Source organism: Phyllostomus hastatus, unplaced genomic scaffold (genome assembly GCF_019186645.2).
Source record: "Phyllostomus hastatus isolate PE091 unplaced genomic scaffold, TTU_PhHast_1.1 phas_contig_210, whole genome shotgun sequence".
NCBI lineage: Eukaryota > Metazoa > Chordata > Mammalia > Chiroptera > Phyllostomidae > Phyllostomus > Phyllostomus hastatus.
This window is the reverse complement of record NW_025333737.1, coordinates 35,727,102-35,748,793: the sequence shown is the minus strand read 5'-3', so window position 1 is coordinate 35,748,793 and position 21,692 is coordinate 35,727,102. Positions and strand designations below refer to the sequence as shown.

The window sequence follows — 21,692 nt, the reverse complement described above, 5'->3', positions numbered from 1 at the left end:
ACAGCCTGGCGCCACGCCCCTCCTCCGCCCACTGTCCCCTCGGCCCACGGCCCCGGGCCGGGGCAGGGGGCGGGTCGGGGCAGGCACTGGCACAGAGGAGAAAAGGGATTTCACTCCCAACAAAGTGTGTCGCTCTCTGTAGAACAGGCTCTTAAATCTTTAGTGTAAATGATGTTTTACGTGACCTGTCATGTAGCCACCGTTGGGTCAAAATGACCCCCGTTAACCTAGGGCAGGGGTGTCAAAAAAACTCATTTCCACCGAGGGCTGCGTCAGCCTTGAGGTTGTCTTCAAAGGGCTGAACGTGGTTTTAGGACAGTATAAATGTACAACTGCTCCTTAACTAGGGGTGAGGAGCTGGCCGCCGCCGCCGGGCAGAAACAAGGTGGAAGGCCAGGGCTGGACTCGGCCGGCGGGCCTGCGCCTGCCCCCGGTGGCCCAGTGTGTGCTTCCGGTGGGGGAGCCAGAGCCGGGAGCTCCGAGGTCTCTCGGTCTGGCTGCCGTGAGAGGGTGTGTGCTCGTGAAAACCCACCTCAATGCTTAGGGTCTGTGAGATCTCCAGGGGGCACTGCTCCCGGGAGGCTGGGACGGGTGGGTACACCCCGTGGCCACGCCAGAGAGAGGCCAGTCTCTCAGGCCCATGTTGTTTTCTCGTCCAGCTGAAACTGGAGGACCGCTCCGTGGTGCCCCGGGACGTGGTCCGGCACATGCGATCCACCGTGAGTCCTGCATCCCAGGCCCGGCGGGGGCGGGGGTGGGGGGGGGCTCCCGGCAGGGGGCGGGGCCAGGTCTCCCGCAGTGGCGGCCCAGGGGCCCGCTCAGGCCCGGGTGTCCCCCGCAGGACAGCCAGTGCGGCACCGTGATCGACGTCAGCATCGACTGCGCCGTCAAGCTCGTCGGCACCAACTGCATCGTCTACCCTGTCAACAGCAAGGACCTGCAGCACATCTGGGTGAGTCGCGCCGCCGCCGCCCCCCCCCCCCACAACCCCTGTGCTTCGGGTCTGTGGGTGGGATGTGAGTGTGCCCCTCTGGGGTCAGAGGCCGAGGGCAGGTTCCTCCTGCTCCCTGGGGCTCCCTGGGGCTCCCTGGGGCCCTGCCCTGGAGACGGGAAGCCAGGCCTGCCCTCGGGGCTCTGGCCCAGCACTGCAGCAGGGGTACTTCCCCTCCTCAGGCTGCTTCTCCCCCCCAGGCTGCTTCTCCCCACCCCAGGCTGCTCCCCCCCCCCCCCCAGGCTGCTTCCTGCTCCAGCAGCCTCTCTCTCATTTAGGCAAGCTTCTTTTCAGTCATGCATTTTTTGATGACTTCACACTTCCCGAAAAGTTCTTGAGCCCCAGCCTCCTCGCTGGCCGTCAGCATCACCCTCCTTCGCTCCGTCACCCGGCCCCTCCCCCGCCTCGCCTCCTCTCTCCTTGGCCTTTTCCCCTCAAATCCCTTTTCCCTCAGGCATTTGAGAACAAGCTACAGATAGGATGCCCGATGGCCCCTAAATGCTACAAAGTGTCTTCCCCCAAATCAGGAGCATTCTCCTGCATAACCACCATCCCCCCAAATTAGGGGATTGGGGCACCGCTGTCCGATCCACAGGCCCCGTTCCATTGTCCCAACAATATTCTTTTTTTTTTTTCTAGATTGTTTGTTTATTTATTTTTAGAGAGAGGAAGGAAGGGAGAAAGAGAGGAAGAGAAATGTCAGCGTGTGGTTGCCTCTCACGCCCCCTACTGGGGACCTGGCCCGCAACCCGGGCATGTGCCCTGACTGGGAATCGAACCAGCAACCCTTTGGTTCGCAGGCCGGTGCTCAGTCCACTGAGCCACACCAGCTGGGGCCCACCGATATTCTTTTCCCCATTCTGAGCCAGAATTCCGTTCAGGAACACACTTCCTGTTTACTGGTCAGCTCTTTGGTGTCCTCTTTTCTGGCCGCCTCCCCAGTCTGGCCTTGCCGTCCAGGTCCCGCCACGCCCACCTCTCGGCCCGCAGTGGGGAGCCGTCTGCAGCCGGCTCCCCTCCGGCCTCAGGCCCGCGCCCGTGGCGGGACGGCCCGGAGTGCGGCCGAGTCCTCCTCTGGCCCACGGCGGCCAGTGGCGGCTGCAGGGCCACGTTCACCGCGATCCCCGGACGCGCTGGCGTCCTCCGCGTCTCCCCACCGTGAAGTCACCTTGTGCCCCGCGGCAGACAGTCCCGTTTGGTGGGGGGACGTCCCGGGGCCACGTCAACGGCCCGTCACACGGCTGGCCCCAGCCTGGGTGGCGGCTGCGTGGCTCCCCCGCCCCGTCCTGGTCTTGAGGAGCGGGCTCCCGCCGGTCCCTCGGGTCACTCGCTCGCTTTTCCCGTCGCTCCGGGCTCGGGGGCCCCTGTGCTGTGTGGTTTGTGGTCCGTTACCACCGGTGCTTGTTTGTGGGTTTGTTTTCTATGCGTGTCCTATTAGCGTTTATTCAACTTGACTCCCACAAGTCCCAGCTTGGAGACAGCCCAATTAGCCATTAGCTGGTGAATTAATAAACAGGTCCGCCATTTGTGTTGTTGCTGAAACGGTCCCCGGTGTGGCCGGCAGGAGCCCCTTCAGACTGGCCTGTGCCCTTTCCACGGTCTCCGCCATTTCTCTCCTTGGCCCTTTCCTCCTCCCCGTGCCGCGCTTCTTCGGGTCCAGCCCTGGGACCGGCCGCTCCTCCCGGGAGCCCCGACTCCTCCCAGAGGAGGGCGCCAGGTTCAGAAACCGAGGCGTGGGTGGGGGCCGGGGTGCTGGTGGCCGCCGGGCCCATGTCAGGACAGACAGACAGACATACACGTGTGTGTGTGTGCGCGTGTGTTTGGAGAGACACCCAGCTAAACTGCCCCCACCTGCCCCACGTGTGCCCTGAAGTGTGAGCCCGTGCGGGAGCCCCTGGTCCCTCAACCACGGCTCCCGGGGTCCTCAGCGCGTTTGTTCGTTTGCTTCCGTGCCCTGACCTCCTCGTCCGTGTCACCGACCTCCACGTCCACTCTCACCCCGGGGTCCCGTCTCCTTGGATGGCACTGGGCTCTCCGTCACCCCCAGGCAGCGCCATGCCTCCTCCCCACACTGGGTGGGAGGGGGAGTTGGGGGGTAGCTTGAAAAACTGGGGGGCAGCCTGCCGCAGCAGTTGCTTAGGTGGTTCTGCACAGCCAGTCCGGGCAACAGGCTGTCTAGACCCTTCCTCCCCGCCCGGGTGGGCCGAGGGGCAGCGCCCTGGACTCCGCTGCCGCCCGCCGCCCCTCACGCCCCTGTGTCCTGGCCGCAGCCCTTCATGTACGGCGACTACATAGCCTACGACTGCTGGCTGGGGAAGGTGTACGACCTGAAGAACCAGATCATCCTGAAGCTGTCCAACGGCGCCAGGTACGCGGGGCTGCTGCCGGATGGCGGGGGGTGGGGAGGGGTTCACGGGCCTGTCTGTGGTCACAGGCTTCTTCCACCAGGGCCCGGCGCGGTGCCGTGGGCATCTGGGGCCTGACCCCGGGCGGGTCTTCTTATTGCCAGAGCATGATGCCCTCACTCAGTTTCCGGCCTCTGCGCTGTCTTGTTTCGGGGGGCGGGGGGTGGAGCGTTACAACTTGGGGTACCTGCGGGGAGCTGGAGCTCCATTTAGACGTTTCAACGGTGCTGAGCGCCCCGACCCTGGGTCAGGTCTTGTTCGTGCCGGGAGAGCCGTCGCTGCCGGGTCAGAGGCTGGGCTGGGGGTGCAGGAGGGGCTGTACCATTTCGGGGCGTGTGCCGCACCGGGGCCCCTGGGGACTCCTTGTGGACCTGAGCGGCCCCACCGCTGGTCCTGGCTGCCGCGCCCCTGAGGCCCGGCCACGGGCCGAGTGGAGACCGAGCCCGCGTTCGCTCTGCAGGTGCTCCATGAACACGGAGGACGGCGCCAAGCTCTACGACGTCTGCCCGCACGTCAGCGACTCCGTACGTGGGGGGCGGGGTGTTGTGTCCCTTGGACCCCCGGGCCATGCGGGGTCGAGGGCCTCTGAGCACAGGGCTCGGAGCCAGCCCGGGCTGCTCGCCGCTGCTCGGCGAGGTGGCTCCCCAGAAAGGGGCAGAAGGTGTTAGAACTCCCCGTTACCTTTTGTTGACTGGGACCTCGTCTTTTAAAATCTCCCCGTGGTCCCGGGACGAGTGCGGCCTTTTAGTGCGGCTGGCACCCAGAGCACACGCCTGCACACGGGTGTGCGCGCCTGTCAGAACGAAACGAGTCAGACAGGGGTGCCGCGAGGCTCCCGGTGGCGAGCACGCACCCTAGGGTGCAGAGGGGCTGCTCCGGGGCCTCGGCGTGTTCCGGGGAACGTGGAGGCCTGTGATGGGGCAGGCGGGGGCGGGGGCCGAGGGGGCGTGGAAACCCCCCCCAGGGGGCACCGCCCACAAGGACGGCCCTCTGGCTCCACCTCCCGCAGGGTCTCTTCTTCGATGACTCCTACGGCTTCTACCCGGGCCAGGTGCTCATCGGCCCCGCCAAGATCTTCTCCAGTGTCCAGTGGCTGTCGGGGGTCAAGCCTGTGCTCAGCACCAAGAGCAAGTTCCGGGTCGTGGTGGAAGAGGTGGGGCCTGGGGGCCGGGACCGCAGCCTCCATGCCCCGGAGCGGAGCTGCTGCCCACCCCATCCTTGCCTGCTCTGAGAGCTAAGCCCCACTCGCTGGCCTCTGGGCCCTCTTATCTGAAAGGGCTTTGAGGATAAGGGGAACCCAGGCCGTGGTCACGGAGTGACCAGTAGGCAGATGCCCCCCAGACGGGCCCACCCAGGCTGAGCAAGGCTGGGGAGTGCTGCGTAGCAGGTCCGCTGGGCCCTGACTGGTGGGGAGGAGGTGACAGGGACCCCTGGTGGGGCCACAGTGGCAGGCGGGGTCTGCTCAGGGGTGTTTGCACTTGGGGCAACGTAGGAAGACGGCTTCCTGCCCTGGAGGCTGGGTGGGCTCCGGGCAGCTGCTGGAGAGAGCGCAGTTAGCGCCTCCTGAGCGCGGCCCTGTGCCGCCCCCCGCCCCAGGTGCAGGTTGTGGAACTGAAGGTCACGTGGATCACCAAGAGCTTCTGTCCAGGGGGCACGGACAGCGTCAGCCCCCCGCCCTCTGTCATCACCCAGGAAAACCTAGGCAGGTGAGAGGCCCCGGCGTGCCACCCACCCCACAGCCCCCGGGACGGGCCCTGAGCAGGTGTGCGGACCCCAGTGGCTGGGGTGGGGGGCTGAAAACTGCCGGCCCAGCCCCCGTGTCTCCCGCCCTACACACCCCGCAGGGTGAAGCGTCTCGGCTGCTTTGACCATGCGCAGCGGCAGCTGGGGGAGCGCTGCCTGTTTGTCTTCCCGGCCAAGGTAGAGCTGGCCAAGATTGCCTGTGAATGCCCCGACAAACACTGCGCCCCGGGGGAGGGCTCCATGGCCAAGAAGGTACGTCCTCGGGGCTGGGGGCGGTGGGCGAGTGAGGAACCGGCCCGGAGCGGTGCTCGCGGCCGGGAAGGACGGTCTGTGCTCCGGGCCTTGGGGGGCGGCCCTGGTGACCCTTGCAGGCCGCTTAGGTGTGTATGGCTGCCACCCACCCCCAGACCGAGCGGCCCCGCCCGCCGCAGCTCCCTCCCGCCGCTCTGCCCCTGCAGGTGAAGCGCCTGTTGAAGAAGCAGGTCGTGAGGATCATGTCCTGCTCCCCGGATGCGCAGTGCCCCAGGGACCACTCGGCGGAGGACCCGGGCAAGAAAGGGGGGGCCGGAGCAAAGAGCGAAACGGGGTCCGCCAGCCCCGAGGGGACTCCCGACGGGTCCCCCAGCCCGGTGGAGATGCAGGACGAGGGCCCGGAGGAGGCCCCGGAGGCGGGCGAGCAGCTGCCCCCCTTTCTGCTGAAGGAGGGCGGGGACGACAGGCTGCACTCGGCCGAGCAGGACGCGGACGACGAGGCTGCCGATGACACGGACGACACCAGCTCAGTCACCTCCTCCGCCAGCTCCACCACTTCCTCCCAGAGCGGCAGCGGCACCAGTCGCAAAAAGAGCATCCCCTTGTCCATCAAGAACTTAAAGCGAAAACACAAGAGGAAGAAGAATAAAATCACCCGGGACTTCAAGCCGGGGGACAGGTACGCCCGGGGGACGCCCTCCCTCCTGGCTGAGTGTCCAGCCCGAGCCCACCCACTTGGGCTCGGGTGCACATGCACACTCGGGCTCGCACGCACACTCGGGCTTGCACGCACACTCAGGCTCGCACTCACACGGTGTGCAGCCCGTAGAGGCTCCGGGGCCCCAGCTGAGACAATGTGGGTGCCGGGGGTTGGCCCAGGGGAGAGGGGAGATCTGGGAGTAAGGCAGAGGATGGGACAGTGGCTTGACCCCAGGTCCGCCTCTGGGACCCCATTCACTTGAGTTTGCCCAGCCGGGGCTGTGCGGTTCTCAGGGGTCGCAGGGCGTGGACACTGGGTGAGCGTCCTCTGGCCCGTTCATCCTCCTCCTTGCCGGAGACTGGGGGTTTCCGGCCAGCGGCCCCCCAGGTAGCTCGGGGGGCTGGAGCCCTGGCCTCCAGGGGGCCTTCTGCACGGCCTGGCTCACCGCCCCGCCCCGCCCCGCAGGGTGGCAGTGGAGGTGGTGACCACCATGACCTCCGCGGACGTGATGTGGCAGGACGGCTCCGTGGAGCGCAGCATCCGCTCCAACGACCTCTTCCCGGTGCACCACCTGGACAACAACGAGTTCTGCCCCGGGGACTTCGTGGTGGACAAGCGAGGTAGTGTCGGCTCCGGAAGGCCGTCCCCGCCGAGGGCCTGGGTGGGCCTGGGACAGGGGGACGTGGGTGCCGGGTCAGGAGGAGCCTCGCCTCGCCTTCGAAGGTGGCTGGCTCCTGAAGCCGGGGGAAGGCCTTTCGTATCTGCCAGCCTGGCGGGCGGACCCCTGGGCGCTGGGCCCCGCGAGGCCTGGCGCGTGGTGGGCGGGAGGGCGATGCGGGTGGCGCCAGCAGGGCTGCGCAGCCAGCCGCGTGCTCTCGCTCCCCAGTCCAGAGCTGTCCCGACCCCGCCGTCTACGGCGTGGTGCAGTCTGGGGACCACGTGGGCCGCACCTGCGTGGTGAAGTGGTTCAAGCTGCGGCCCAGCGGGGACGATGTGGAGGTGAGCGTGGGGCCCTGCGTCCTCCCTCGGGCCGGGCTCCGGGGCCGGGTGTGGGCCCCGGGCTCACGGGCACCCCTCCCCCGCCCTAGCTGATCGGAGAGGAGGAGGACGTGAGCGTTTACGACATCGCCGACCACCCGGACTTCCGGTTTCGCACCACGGACATCGTCATCCGCATTGGCAACGCTGAGGACGGGGCTCCTCACAAGGAGGACGAGGTTTGTGCCCGCCCCAGTTCCCGTTCCCACAGCCGCCCCGCCCCCCACCCCCGCCGGTGTAGCAGTTGCAGTGCCAGGGGCAGCCACCAGGTGGCTCCAGGAGACCAGACCTACAAGTCCGCTGCCTCACCCCCAGCTGCCACTCAGCCTGGCCGCCTGCACAGGGGCACGCCTGCCTGCCGAGGCCAGACTGCACTCCCACAGCTGCTCCCGGAGCCCCGCTGGTTGTAGTTACCAGGAAAGCCCTGTTCCTTCCCCTGAGCGCCTCGGGCGGGCGTGCCGCTGACTGGTGCAGGGATGCAGGACAGGCCTGGGGAGGCTGCATCTGAACTGGCCTTGGAGAACAGGCGGGAAAGTGGGGCGGGGTCGGGCAGGCTGCAGCGGAGGAAGAGCAGGCAGGAGAGTCCTGAGGCTGGAGCCCCACCCGAGAGGGACAGGAAGCCTGGAGCGGCCAGAACGCTGCGAGAAGGAGGGAGTTAGTGGGCGTCACGTACCCGGCGGCCGGGTGGCATGGGAGCTCAGGGGACGGGGCACGTCGGAGGTGTTCGCACAGGAGGGTCCTACGTTTCGGTTACTCACCGTGGACGCCTCCGGCTGGTGCCCTCATCTCGTTCTCATGGCCACACCCTTGCCACCCACTGCCAGCGTTCCCTGTCGGAGATGCTTTGGCCCTCGCCCCTCCTGGAGGGCCGTGGCCTTGACCCTGACCCTGTCCCATTGTCTGGCAGCCATCAGTCGGCCAGGTGGCCCGCGTGGACGTCAGCAGCAAGGTGGAGGTGGTGTGGGCCGACAACTCCAAGACCATCATCCTGCCCCAGGTAAGGCCTGGTGGAGGCCCACCCCGCGCAGCGTGGTGGTCGGGCTGGGAGCCGCAGCCTGTCCGCAGTCCCGCCCCCACCGTGCAGCCTTCCCGGGTTGCCTGCTGCATGTGGATGTTCACAAACTCCCTGATTGGCCGGGGCCCCTTCTCACCGTGCTGAGGACGTGCAGGTTACTTTTCCTTTAGGCGGTAGGGCTGCCACCCCCTCCAGGCAGCGTCCACAGGACAGTGAGGGGCCCGGCCGGTGGGGCCGGCTGCAGGCTGTCCTCCGTGCGGCTCCTCAGGCCCCACGCCCCTCTCCTGGTGCCCCCATGGGGCAGGGCAGAGGAGCAGCTCGCCCCTCCCTCCCCTCCTCTGGCGTGTTCCCAGTTCCCCATGCTGCTCCCCAGAGGCCCCAGGCCTGCGTCTGCCGGAGGCGGGGCTGGGTTTGCCCCAAAGGCGGACACTGACTGAGCGCACAGTGGGGGGGAGACCCATCAGCTGGGGCTCCGGGGGCTGCTGCTGCTGGGGTGGGGGCCGGCGAAGCCACCTTGCAGAGACAGGGCCGCCTGGCCCGGAGGGGCTGCCCGCAGAGCCCACTGCAGGAGGGGGAAGGGGGTGGCCGGGCCGGGGGCCCGCAGAGCTGGGCTGAGCGGCCCGCACCCGTCTGCCCCCAGCACTTGTACAACATCGAGTCCGAGATCGAGGAGTCGGACTACGACTCGGTGGAAGGCAGCACCAGTGGGGCATCCTCCGACGAGTGGGAGGACGACAGCGACAGCTGGGAGACGGACAACGGGCTGGTGGAGGACGAGCACCCCAAGATAGAGGAGCCCCCGGTCCCACCACCCGCGGAGCAGCCGGCGGCCCCCGAGGAGGAGAAGGGAGTGGTGATCAGCGAAGAGGCCGCCACGGCCGCCATCCAGGGGGCCGTGGCCATGCCCGCCCCGGTGGCCGGGCTGATGGAGAAGGCGGGCAAGGACGGGCCCCCGAAGAGCTTCCGGGAGCTGAAAGAGGCCATCAAGATCCTGGAGAGCCTGAAGAACATGACCGTGGAGCAGCTGCTGACGGGCTCCCCCACCTCCCCCACGGTGGAGCCCGAGAAGCCGACTCGGGAGAAGAAGTTTCTGGACGACATCAAGAAGCTGCAGGAGAACCTCAAGAAGACCCTGGACAACGTGGCCATCGCAGAGGAGGAGAAGATGGAGGCCCTGCCGGACGCGGAGCGCAAGGAGGACAGGCCCGAGGCGCAGTCCCCGGTCAAGGCCGAGTGGCCCAGCGAGACCCCGGTGCTCTGCCAGCAGTGCGGTGGCAAGCCCGGCGTCACCTTCACCAGCGCCAAGGGCGAGGTCTTCTCGGTGCTCGAGTCCGCACCCTGTGAGTGAGCCCCTTCTGCGTGTGCAGGCCGGGGGTGGGGGGCGCCCCCAGGCAGCCCCACTGCTGCTCCAGGCCGGGGCGGGGACAGGACATCGCCCTGGTGTGGCCCCAGGTCCTGATGCCAGGAGAGGGGGGTGGGACACATGTGGGTGTCCTCCCCCATCTGGGGAGCACCCCTGGCGGCCGCCTTTCTGGACGGAGTGCTCAGGGCCTCACCAGCGGGACTGAACAGCCTCTCTCCCCCTCTAGCAAATCACTCTTTTAAGAAAATCGAGTTCCAGCCTCCGGAAGCCAAGAAGTTCTTCAGCACCGTGCGGAAGGAGATGGCGCTGCTGGCCACCTCGCTGCCCGACGGCATCATGGTCAAGACCTTCGAGGACAGAATGGCAAGTAGCCGGGCGTGGGTGGGCGTGGTGTGTGGTGCGTGCGCCCTGACCCTGCAGCCCATGTAGCGCCCGAGAGGCCGCCCACACTGCCAATGGGGTAGGAAACGGGCTCGGGCAGGCGCGGAGCCGGGTCCGCACCAGGCGGCTCCTTCTCTCTGTCTGGGGGCCGGCTTCACATTACGTAGCTGTTGTCGGGCCTCCTGTTTGAAAAACTAGAAAGTGCCCTGGCTGGCGTAGCTCAGTGGATTGAGCGTGGGCTGCGAACCAAAGCGTCACGGGTTCGATTCCCAGTCAGGGCACATGCCTGGGTTGCAGGCCACGGCCCCCAGCAACCGCACATTGATGTTTCTCTCTTTCTCCTTCCCTTCTCTCTCTAAAAATAAATAAGTAAAATCTTAAAAAAAAAAAAAAAAGACAAAGGAAAAGACAAACTGGAACGTTACAGAAGAAACTGGAGTTGTCTTTGACCCCTGCCCTCAGGGGTCATGACCCGGGAAGTCTGGTTCGTCTTCTCTCGGACACCCTTTACGGTTCCACCTTCCCCGTGCGTCATCGCGCTCACGAACTGTTGTGCGGGATTTCACGTGACTAGCACGTCACTGTACGCGGCGCCTGTAGTTTGCCCTCCCGTTCTGCGGGGTGATTCTGAGAGCCCTGGTCGGCCCACACTGGGCCGGCCCGTGCCTCCTTAGCTCCAGGACAGCCATCCCCCCGTGACAGCGTCACCCCACCTCCTCTGCTGTCTCAGTGGCGGGGCCCAGGGTCCAACTCGTCCAGCCCCAGTCGGTGTCCCTGCGTCTGAGTGCCGGGTTCCAGGAGTGGGCAGGCCCCCTCCACCTCATTTCCCTTCATGTGTTAAATCCTCACCGAGAGGAAGAGGGGGAGAGAGAGACCTCAACTGGTGGCCGCCTGTGCGCCTCCCGAACTGGGGATTGAACCGGCAGCCCAGCTGGGCGTGTCCTGACTGGAAGTCAAACCCACGCCCTTTTCGGTTTCCGGGGCGACGCTCCCACCAACTGAGCCGCACTGGCCGGGGCCTTTGCCTTGTTTATTCAGCAGACCCCTGCGGGGCCCCTGTGGGTGCCAGGCACCCAGCAAGACAGAGAGTCTGACCGAGGCCTCAGCTTGGGGCCAAGGCGCCAGAGACCACGGGCGGGGCCGGGAGCTAGCGTGGGCTGCTGCTCGAAGTTCTCAGTGCTTTCGTCTTTTCTTGGGTGTCAGTGACATTATTTTTGGAAGTTCCAACGTGTCCCAGCTCTGCAGAGGGACGAAGAAAATAGTATTTTTTCCTTTGTTCTGTTTTTTCCAAGTCTCCCTCTGAGGGAAAGGGAAGCCGTATGGGAACCCGAGGCCTGGGAAAACACACGGAGGGGTCCCGGCCCTTGCCGGTTCTCGGGGTCACTGCTCACTGGCCCCGGTGCACACCGGTGGCAGCGGCTCACTGTGGGGACCCACCCTGGGGCTCCGGTCCTCGTGCTGCGTGGGAACCTAGAGGCACGGGCAGCTCGGCCGTCTCCTGACCCGCCGTGTGTGTCGCTTGCCGCTCTGGTCTGGGTCCGGGGCAGCCGTTTTGAGGAATACAACTGTTAAAGCGATGGTTTTTGAGGAATGAAACCTGGAGGGATAAAAACCCGTTTGGAAATCCCCTTGGATGCCTGGCGCTGGAAGGGGCGGAGCCAGTGGGGGGGGGGCGCTCACCTCGGCCGCGGGCGGTGGGCGGAGTCCCAGGGGCGGCTCCTGCGCCCGCAGCGCCCTGCACAACCGCAGAGCAGACCCTGCGCGGAAGTGCCTGCCAACCACGGCCTCCCCCCCCTCCCCCCCAGGACCTCTTCTCAGCCCTGATCAAGGGCCCCACGCGCACCCCCTACGAGGATGGCCTCTACCTGTTCGACATCCAGCTCCCCAACATCTACCCGGCCGTGCCCCCCCACTTCTGCTACCTCTCCCAGTGCAGTGGCCGCCTGAACCCCAACCTGTACGACAACGGGAAGGTGTGCGTCAGCCTCCTGGGCACCTGGATCGGAAAGGTGAGCACCGTGCCGCGCCCCCGGGTGGGGTGGGGTGGGGGCAGCCCTCCGGGGTGGGGTCGGGGACGGAGCTGACCGTGCCGTCTGTGTTTCAGGGGACAGAGAGGTGGACGAGCAAGTCCAGCCTTCTCCAGGTGCTCATCTCCATTCAAGGTACTGTGGGCGGGGCTCGGGGTGTCCCTGCCTGCGGGTCTGGCCTCGCCCTCGGGGGGGTGGGGGTCGTCGGGGGTCCTGACCGCTGCGGCTCCGCCCCCGCAGGCCTGATCCTGGTCAACGAGCCCTACTACAACGAGGCAGGCTTCGACAGCGACCGGGGGCTGCAGGAGGGCTACGAGAACAGCCGCTGCTACAACGAGATGGCGCTGATCCGCGTGGTGCAGTCCATGACGCAGCTGGTGCGGCGGCCGCCCGAGGTCTTCCAGCAGGAGATCCGGCAGCACTTCCGCGCCGGCGGCTGGCGGCTGGTGAGGCGCATCGAGTCCTGGCTGGAGACCCACGCCCTGCTGGAGAGGGCCCAGGCGGTGCCCGGCGGGGCCTCCAAGGACAGCGGCTCTGCGGCGGCCGAGCTCCCGGACGGCGGTGAGGCGGAACCTGAGGACGGCAGGCTGGCCGCCGGCGAGGCCTCCCAGGGCTCGGACTCCGAGGGCGGCGCCCAGGGCCCGGCCGCGGCCGGCAGGGACCACACAGACCAGACCTCGGAGGCGGGGCCGGATGCCTCGGTGCCGCCCAGCGTCAAACCAAAGAAGCGAAGAAAGAGCTACCGGAGCTTCTTGCCCGAGAAGAGCGGCTACCCTGACATCGGCTTCCCCCTCTTCCCGCTCTCCAAGGGGTTCATCAAGAGCGTGCGGGGCGTCCTGGCGCAGTTCCGGGCCGCGCTGGCCGAGGCGGGCATGCCCGAGTGCGCAGACGACAAGTAGCCGCAGGCCCTGTGGGACGGAGCGTCGCGGTGGGAGGGGCCGCAGCTGCGTGCGCGCTCCCTCCCCTGGACCCGCCCCTCTTCCCACTCTCTCCTCTGTCCCCGACGCAAGCCCCCCACGGCCCCAGCTTCCCAAGGAGAGTGTGATGCTGACGTGCAGGAAGTTTTTGGAGATGCTGCCACTTCTGTTCCGAAGTAGTCTCTTAGCAGGCGAGCCCCCGTGCAAAGCCAGCCTGAACCCCGTGGCTGATTGTCCACTTGCCACCACGGGCAACACGTCCCGCGCTTGCCCCCTTGCCGTCTCCATCTCGGGTCGGAGGTGGGGTTCCCAAGGGCCTGGCGCGGCGCCCGGCGCCCCGGGGCTGTGCAGAGCAGCAGCAGGTGCTGAGCATGCAGTGCGGACTGCCCCGGCGCGTTCCCTCGTCCCTGCCGCCCTCTCCAGTGCCATGGTAGCTTCCCCGGGTCCCAGGCCAGGGCCCCCAGGCCCTCCCTTGTCCCCTGGCGTCAGCGTACTCTCCTGGGAGCTGCGTCCGAGTCTGCCGGCTTCGGGCTCTGCTCTGGCGCAGTCGCCGCAGGACCACCCTCAGGCCTGTCGAACTTGCGCCCGCAGAGACCAGGCTGGGCTCAGGGCGACACGCGGAAGAGGTGGTGGCCCTCGCACGCTGACGCGGGGCGAGGACCGGGTTGCTGCTGGGGAAGAACAACTGTAGGTGCCTTGCTCTTCTGTCCCACGGGGCCGGGTGGGTAGTCCTGGCTCCGCGGCCTCGAGCGTCTCCTCCCTGCCCCACCCAGCCCGGCCCAGGACCCCGGGGGCGGGGGCGGGGGCAGCGGCACATCCAGGGCCTTGGCACGTGTGCGGGGGTCTCTCCCACGGGCTCTGTCCCTCCCACCGTCAAATGCTCATTCTGGGAGGCGGCCTGTAGCTCACGGTACGGAGCCGGCCCTCTCCCCCACGAGATCAAGGCCGCCTGTCAGCCCTTTGCTTACCAACTCTGCGGGCTCCGTCTAGGGGGGGGAGAGGTGGCTGGGGGAGGGGGTCCGCACCTTTGCAGAGACAGGCCCCGAGGTTTACAAGTTTTCTAAGCTTTTGATAATGTGAAGCTCCAGGGTAAGAGGATGCTGTGAGCACACTGCAGGTATGTAATTTTTGGTGTACGTATGTAATATTTAAGGTTGAAAGAAAATAAATTTCAGAAGCAAAGATATTAACTCTTACTAGAAAAAAAACAAAAAAAAGAAGCCAAAGCATGATGCGTCTTGTCCGCCTTAAGCTGGCTCCTCGCCCGAGCGGCACCATTTCCACGCAGCGGGCAGCGGCCGCAGGGAAGGACGCGCCGGGCCCGGCCACGACACCTGGGCCGAGCCGGGGCCCCGCGGGAGGAGCTCCCGGAGTGGCCGGTGGGGCCGCGCTTCCCAGGGCCCCGCCCCCGTGGAGATGTGAATGCCTCCTGCTTAAGAAATCTGTACAAAGTGCTGTGTGATTAAACCTTTTTTTTACTTGCATTTTTTTTTTGTTTGGCTCATTACAATGTACAAAACAGACAAGGTGGCACCATTAAACCTGCCTCTGCCATTCACCTGGGCTCTGTGGCCTTTCTTCTCCAGGCACCTCCCACGCCCTCCCCCGGGGTGGGGGGGAGGCCCTCAGAGGTGCCCACCACGCTTCCCTGACACCCACCTTTCCCGCCGTGGGGTTCACAGAGGCCCGGAGGTCAGGGCCTCGGGGCTCGGTGGGTCAGTGTCCCCCCTGTCTCTGGGCAGGGCTGTCGGTTCTTCAAGAGCCTGTTTTTAGCTGCGTTGGCCACCTGCCCGATGCGGGGGAGGTGACCCGGAGCACCTGGCCTGGGCTGAGAGCCAGAGTGTCGGCCCGGTGTGGGAGCCTGGCATCTGCCCCTCCCCGCTGCTGCGTTTTAACCGGTGCCCAACAGCCGCCCACCAGGGTGGGGCAGGATGAGGCGGGGGCGCCCAGGAGGGGCTGGCGCCTGCCACTCAGGCTTCTGTCGGTCCTCGCATTTTCCCGACGCCTCTCCCCTGGGGCGCTCTCCTTTCCTGCAGAGGTGGGCCGGCAGTGCAGTCCCAGGTGAGGAAGCCGCACTGGCTCGGAGCCTGCCCTCCCGTGTGTCGGGTGAGGCAGGTGGCTGGGCTCCTTGGCTTCTGGGCCGAAGGGCGTGTCCTTGCAGGGCAGGGCCCCACCCTCTACAAAAGCAGCCGTGGTCCCGTACCCGTCACCAAAATGACCGGGCAACCCAGGAGGCACCACTGGGCATCAATGCAAATACTAGGTAGAGCCCAGCAGGAGCAAGGCGCCACTGCCCCCACCTCAACCCCTAGGATAAGACCAGTTAGGCTGGGAACGTCACTTTATTCGGATCTGATTCGCGGGGGCGTGGCTTCCACGTCACAGTGGGGCCCGACTGACCGGCTGCTGCTTCTGAGGCACAGCCTCTGCCCAGCCTTCCACAGGAGTCTTCCCCTTCCTGCGCTTCCTCTTTCCCAGGGGAGCTGGGGCGGAACTGGGGCCAGCCCTCTGGTCTGGGGTGGGGAGGAGGGAGGCCCCGAGCTCCTCGGATTTCACTGGGTAGACAGACAAAGGCACAGCCAGGCCCAAGGAGTCACAAGGAAACCTCCGGAGGCGGTGTCTGCTGAGGCTTCCGGCTGGGTGGCGGCCACTGCGGCTCTGGAGCAGGTGAGGGGTCCCCGCGGCCACTGACCATCCAGATGTAGTTGGGGTGCACCTGGCCCTGCACAGCCTCGCTGACCATCCTCTCCCCGTCCACGGCAAACATCCCCTTCCCGTCCTTGGGCTCCAGGCGGAAGGCCACCACGGGCACGTACACCAAGTAGGGGCAGTTGTACTCCATGTGCCTGCCCTTCTCCATGGCCAGGAAGAGGCGCAGCAGCGTGGCCCGAGACACCCCTGCCCGCACGTAGAACAGGTGCATGGCGCCGGCCACACGGTGGCCCATGGGCGCGACAAACATCTCGCTGCCCAGGTGCGAGTGCAGCTGCACCAGCACCAGCACGAAGTCCTGCTCCGGCACCACCGTCCAGTGAGCGGGCACCGGCTCCTCCAGCGGCACGAGGTGGGCGTCCACAGGGCCCTGCCGGTCCTGCCGGTCCAGAGGAGGGGAGGCGGCGGGCGCCTTGGAGACCGCCTGCTCTACGGGGAGGTAGGCCAGCCTGCCCCGGTAGACGCGCAGGGTGACCAGGCGCAGGAGGGTGCCCAGCGTGAAGCGCATCTCCCCGAGGCGCCGGAACTTCTCGCTCTCGATGTCCACGTCGGCGACGAAGCCCCAGGCCAGGCTGAGCATGGAGAAGATGCGCAGCCCCGAGCGCGTCCGCAGGGACAGCAGGCTCACGGGCGCCAGCTGCCGGCGGCACAGCAGCAGCGTGCAGTTGTTGAGGAGGGCCTCGTCCGTCACCTGCTCGTAGCTGCGGGGGAGAAGGGCCGCATGCACCCTCCCCTTCCGCCTCCGAGGGAGTGTGGCCCCGCAAGCCACCCTGGGCCCCTCGGGAGATGGAGCGGACAGAGGCAGCCAGCTGGCCTCGCTGGGAAGATGAGCCAGAGCCGAGGGCAGAAGCTCCGGAAAAGACGGAACGGGAGTTACGCCAGCAAATGGGAATTCCTAAAAACCAGGCAGGCCAGGAGCCCTGGCTGGTGTGACTCAGTGGACTGAGGGCTGGCCTCCAAACCAAAGGGTCACCGGTTCAATTCCCAGTCAGGGTACATGTCTGGGTTGTGGGCCAGGTCCCCCAGTAGGGGGCGTTGGAGGAGCAACCCACACATTGATGTTTCCCTCTTTCGCCTCCCGCCTGCCCCGCGCCTCCGTCTAAATATTGAAAAATAAAAAATAAAAACCAGGCCGTGAGGCGGCCCTGAGGGCAAACTGAGGCCCGCCCCACCCCGGGTTCTCACCCAGCGTAGTGGTTCAAAGAGGCGGCCAACGCGTTGCCAGAGCCAGCTGGGAGGCTACACAGAGGCTTCCGGATGGCGGTCTCCCAGTCAGGCCGCTCCATGAGCCCGTTCACCACCTGTGGGAGCACGGGTGGCCTCAGCTTGGTAACGCCCCGACCCCAGCGGGCCACGGGCGCCCAGGCTCCTGGCGCAGGCCTCACCTCGTGCATCAGCCCGTCTCCAGACATGACCACCAGCGCGTCCCAGCGTCCCAGCTCCTCGGCCCGCACCAGCTCCCGGGCGTGGTTCTGCCGTTCTTCGATGGCGCGGGGGCGGGACAGAGTGGTTTTGGAGGAGGGCGTCCCTGGTGGTGGATGCCCCTCCCTGCACCGCCTTCCTCCCGCACCAGCCCCCACAAGGTCCTCACCAGTGAGCATAAGCCTGAAGGAGACATCGGCCTGGGCCAGCAGGGGCTGCACGTGGCTCCGGAAGAGCTGCAGGGCCTTGCCTTTGCCGCCGCGTGGGTTGAGCAGCACCAGTACGAGGCAGGGCCGCGGGAGCTGCTTCTGGGGGCCCCGGGCTGCAAAACCCAAACCCGAAAAGGCCGTGTCACCAACCGGCCACTAGGGGGCGCAGGGCCACAACAGGGGAACTGGGGTGGAAACTCGTGCTGGGAATACCGGGGTAATAGATGCAGGAGAGCCTGGCCAGAGGCAGCGGTCTCCAGCAGGGGCCTCCGGCGGGGACCGGGGCCCTCTCGACACCCCCGTCCTTGGTTCAGGCCCAGCCCGTTTCGGGACTCGTCGGGGACAGCGTGTCTCTCCAGCGTCCCCAGTCCCTCTCTTCGTCCAGCTGACCCTGGCCAGGGAGAGAAAGGATCCCTCTATAGCCCTTCCAGACCGGCCCCCACAAACCTGGATCCATAACCTTGACTCCCGGCGTCCGCTGGCTAGGGCTCCCCAGCGCTCCCGGGGCGCTGCCCTCGGCGGTGACTCCTGCCTTCAGCTTCTTATCGGTGCAGCCCAGGCGGGCGTCGCGGTACGGGCTGTGGGGCTCGCCTTCCCCGCCCGGAACCCGGGCCGTGGGGGTACCTGCATCATTCCCTCCGGTTGCCGAATCTGAGGGAGAGGAGACAACGCTGGCGCAGTCCGGAGCGGCTCCGCGAGGTGAAGTGCGCCCAGCCAGACACTCGGACCGCGCGCGCGCGCGGGGAGCAGCGTGCTCGGACATCGCCGGACGCTCCAGCGTGGGGACTTAGTTTTCGGCGAGGTCCAGAAAGCAAGGCCGGGTGACGACACCAAGGGCGCCCCCGTCCTGGAACTGAGCTGGAGTGGCGAAGGGTCTCTTCCTGGGGCCTGGGTTCCGGCCAGACGGATGAGTCAGAGCCCCGTGGCACTTTCCCCGTCGGACCAGCCCCTCACCCCCTCCCAGGGGCTGCCCGGGGGGGGCCGGTTGCGTAAAAATCCCAGAACTGGAGCGGACACTGCGGGGCATGAAGTTTGGGGCGAGAGATCCGAGCCCCAAGCCATCCGGTAGCCGGGATCGCGCTGTGACTGAGCCCAAGCCCGGCCGCCAGCGGCCGCCTCCTTCAGCCGAGTGCCGAGTGGGCGCGGAGGCCTCGCGGTGCGTGGCCCAGTTTTCCGGGCGGCCCAGGAGCCACGAGACGAGAAGGGGCACGGCGGCCGGCCGGCCGGCCCTACCCAGTCTGTCCGGTTTGCTGGGGAGGCGCCACCTCGGTTCCCTGCAGTGGCTTAGGGCGGGACGCAGCTCGTCCTGGGCTCGGCCCCGCGTCTGAGCCACACACGCCTACTCCCCGGCTTCGAGGCCTCGGGCCGCAAACTTTTTGTCAACTTGGCTGCCCCTCGCCGCGGTGCGTGGAGGCGCAGAGGCTCCGCGCCCGTCCTGGCCACGCCCCGTACTCCGCACGCCGGAGGGGGTGGAACCCGCACCGGCGCGCGGCTGGGGCGCGCCCGTCCCCGGCCTCACCGTGTCGCTTCTCGTGCTGTCCGAGCCCGCGGCTCGGCAGCCACCAAGCCCTCGGCTGGGTCCCGGGGCGTGACTACGTGCCCCCGCTGCCCGGCAAAACGGTGGCGCCGCAGCCTGGTCTGGGGAGAAGCGAAGGCAGTCCGCGAGGCGTGGAGCCCAGGGCCGGGTCACGAGCAGCGCGCCGCGAACGCAGCGTTCCGGACGCGTGAAGGTGAACGCGCAGCGCAGGCCCCGTGCGAACTCGCGGCCGCGCCCAAAGCCACAGCTGCACGCGACAGGGTGCCGGGTGCCCGAGTCTCGTTGCTCGGGGCAGACACTCGGCTGTCCCTGGAGGCTGAGACCTCGCTCCCCCGGGTCTTCCCCCTTCACGAGCCCAGCTCCAGCCCCCCCCCGCCCCCGGAATGCGAGGCCCAGACCGACCCCCGCCTGTACTGGGGCGTCTCACCTACCGCCCCGGTTCTCCCCCACACGGTTATTTTTAGCTTCCTGCCGCTGCAGCAACCACCCTGCCCGAAGCGGCCGAGAGCTTCCTCCTGGGGAGAGCCGGAGACCCGCTGGGAGCTGAGGTCCGGGGGAGGAGTCCTTCTCAAGAACCTCAAAAGTTGGACCCTTTCCCCCAGAGGACACTATCGAGGCTCGGCTCATCTGGGCCAAAGAAGCTGCCCGTACCGCTGGCGATCAGGCCCGCGGCCCCTCGCCACCCCGAGGGGAGCCCGGCAGTGTAAACAGGCCTAGGGCCTGGGAGAGCCCAGCAGCGGGGGCGTGACCTCCGCTCCCCGCCCCCCACGAGCTCAGCCATCAGATGCATAAGTGCCTGGGAGTTTTCACTTCAGCGGAGCCACGCGGGGACGCGTCGTGTTAGTGAGTGTGGTATATACAACCCCGGACGCACGGGTCCGCGACCAGCACGAGTTAAATCCCGGAGCGGGGTGGGGGCGGGGCGGCTGTTTGCGGAGACCCCGAGGAAGAAGTTTCTCAAAGCAGACCAGGTAGGGCCGAAGTTAGAAAAAACAAACCCCTTAGGGGTCGGAGGTGGGTCGCGCGCCCACACCCGCCCCCACTCGCCCCCCCCACACCTCTCCGCACCGCCCCATAAACTAGGGAAGAGGCAGGTGTGGTCGGGGTCGGTAACTCGCACACGCCTCCGTGGCGTGTTTCCCCACATGTGAGGGGCGGGGCCCGAGGGTTGCGGGGTAGGCGGGAGCTCGGCGGGGCTGCGCGGTCCCGGGGCCTCGCGCGCTTCGCGGGGGTGCGCGTCGCCGCCCCGTGCCGCCCCGGGCATTCCTGGCTGGGTCCTGAGCGTCCCAAGCGCATTCCGGGAAGGTGACTCAGAGACGTGCTCACCGACCGAGAAACCCCGAAACTAAGGACGAGGGGAAGGACCTGGGCGTCGTCACTCTCCTGCAGCGCCGCGGCGCGCGTCCGCAAGGTCCACTGTAGACGCTCTCGGTCCCCGCCCCCCACCCCCGCCGGGGAATCGGAGCGAGTGGGGGGGCGCGCTGCGGCAGCGGTGCAGCGGTCCCGCAAGGCGGTGGCTCCGCGCGCAGGAGCCGGGAGCCAGGCCCCGCCCTCCTATCCCCTTCCTACCTCTCCCCACCCTCCGCTCCAGCAGGGGTCGGGAGTCCAGGCTTCCGTGCCCAGGGGGCGCAGGGCGCGGGGTGGTGCTCCCTGAGGCCGCAACCTTGGAGAGAAGTGGCTGTGCACGCGGCTGGGGCGTCCTCCCTTTCATTCTCCCTTGCTCGAGAGGGCACTCGCATCAGGCCCGAAAAGCTGCCGCCTTAAACCTTGGGGTCTGATGAGAAACTGAGGCACTGGGAAGGGAAGACACGGCTGTGCCCGAGTCCGCGGTGAGAACGTCTGCCTGCCTCGGGGAGTTCGCTTCCTGCCGGGGCCACTAGAGTCTCGGGCCGGGTTGGGGTGGGGTTGACTGGAAACCCAGCGAGGGAGGGGAGGCGGGGCGCCTGCTGGGTTCTTTACCCAGCGGGGGGCGGGGGCGCCCAGTGGGAGGGAGGTGAAGCTCTCTGGCCCAGGCTCTGACCCCACACAATGGCCTCTCTGTCCTCCCTGCCGCCTCTCCCCTGCCCCCCTCACCTCGGGTCTTTGCTCGGGCTCCCTGGTTCTTGTCATTCACCTTCCCCCTCCGCGGCTGCCCCAGCCCCTCTGTAAAGAAGTCCGTCTCAACTCCGGAAACTCACCCATCAGTATCCCTGGCCCCAGCCGACAGGACAGCACGGGGCCAGAGCGAGAAGCCTGTCCCTTTGACAGCTGGGGGAACTGAAACCCTGAGAGGTGAAGGGTCGGTGCCAACGGCCTCGCCAGTTGCCAGCAGGGCTGAGAGGCAAACCCAGGAGGCCTGCCCCCCAGCCTGGGAGGCTGAGCCTCCCCCCGGATTCCCACTGGTGTTGGAGTGTCCGTCGGCCTGGTGGAGATTCCACGGAGCTGCCCCCCATAACCCGGCCGCTCAGCCTTCCCGAGAAAGAGGAAGTGTCTTCAAAGACCTTCCAGGCTTCATCCCGTCCCCCCGGCTTCCAAGGAAGCAACCAGCCGTGGCCGCTGTGCCTGGCCAGGCTCACCAGGGGCCTGGCATCAGGTTTGATCCGACCTGATCACCAGCCCAGAGCTTGGCTCGCAGGTAATACCGGTCCGACAGGTGGAAGCAACTGCCTCTCCGTCTCCCCCAGCGCTGCCCCCCAACCCCAGTTCCCGCTGTGGGCAGCCTCCCCAGCTCTCTGGGAACTTGGAGCCAAGGCGGCCAGATGGCGAATGACTTGGTGGTATTAGGAGAGGATTCCTGCCCCCTTTCTCCCTTCCCTGACGGTACCTTCCCGGGGAGGCTGCAGCCTCCGAGCTGACCTGCAGGGCCTCCCGGCCTCCCTGGGTCTCAAGTGCCTTCTGCCTGGATGACTGCACGGGCAGGGGGGGAAGGGAGGAGTCCGGCCCTGCAGACTCCTGGAGACTCTTCTAGGACAGCCCCAGGTATAGCGGGCCGCTCTGGAAG

The 21,692-nt window shown here is 66.9% G+C and overlaps 2 protein-coding genes across 8 annotated transcripts in view; one reads left to right on the top strand and one right to left on the bottom strand.

Moving 5' to 3' along the window:
- The window catches only part of UBE2O (ubiquitin conjugating enzyme E2 O), a 39,514-nt gene extending 25,124 nt beyond the window's left edge, over positions 1-14,390 (top strand). Inside the window, exons 2-18 of one of the 2 annotated variants that reach the window (XM_045835774.1) lie at positions 660-719; positions 842-952; positions 3,262-3,359; positions 3,857-3,920; positions 4,406-4,549; positions 4,993-5,102; positions 5,241-5,316; positions 5,598-6,070; positions 6,557-6,711; positions 6,978-7,090; positions 7,180-7,308; positions 8,037-8,126; positions 8,785-9,484; positions 9,734-9,870; positions 11,694-11,897; positions 11,993-12,050; positions 12,156-14,390. In XM_045835774.1, coding sequence (XP_045691730.1) covers positions 660-719; positions 842-952; positions 3,262-3,359; positions 3,857-3,920; positions 4,406-4,549; positions 4,993-5,102; positions 5,241-5,316; positions 5,598-6,070; positions 6,557-6,711; positions 6,978-7,090; positions 7,180-7,308; positions 8,037-8,126; positions 8,785-9,484; positions 9,734-9,870; positions 11,694-11,897; positions 11,993-12,050; positions 12,156-12,814 — 3,381 coding nt within the window. In that variant the 3' untranslated portion in view covers positions 12,815-14,390. Of the gene's footprint in view, positions 1-659; positions 720-841; positions 953-3,261; positions 3,360-3,856; positions 3,921-4,405; positions 4,550-4,992; positions 5,103-5,240; positions 5,392-5,597; positions 6,071-6,556; positions 6,712-6,977; positions 7,091-7,179; positions 7,309-8,036; positions 8,127-8,784; positions 9,485-9,733; positions 9,871-11,693; positions 11,898-11,992; positions 12,051-12,155 lie in introns of both variants that reach the window. The other variant, XM_045835773.1, reaches the window with a different exon arrangement.
- Positions 14,290-21,260, bottom strand: SPHK1 (sphingosine kinase 1). 6 transcript variants are annotated; one of them, XM_045835777.1, is made up of 6 exons: positions 20,890-21,260; positions 17,623-17,826; positions 17,136-17,288; positions 16,930-17,024; positions 16,730-16,845; positions 14,290-16,245 (listed from the first exon to the last, which is right to left on the bottom strand). In XM_045835777.1, exons 1-6 carry the CDS (start codon positions 20,891-20,893, stop codon positions 15,426-15,428), a joined length of 1,392 nt encoding a protein of 463 aa, XP_045691733.1. In that variant the 5' UTR covers positions 20,894-21,260; the 3' UTR covers positions 14,290-15,425. The 6 variants fall into 6 exon arrangements, with proteins under 6 accessions (XP_045691733.1, XP_045691732.1, XP_045691731.1 ...); XM_045835776.1 differs by lacking the exon at positions 20,890-21,260 and adding an exon at positions 20,282-20,572; XM_045835775.1 differs by lacking the exon at positions 20,890-21,260 and adding an exon at positions 19,144-19,581.
- Positions 21,261-21,692: the final 432 nt, after the last annotated feature.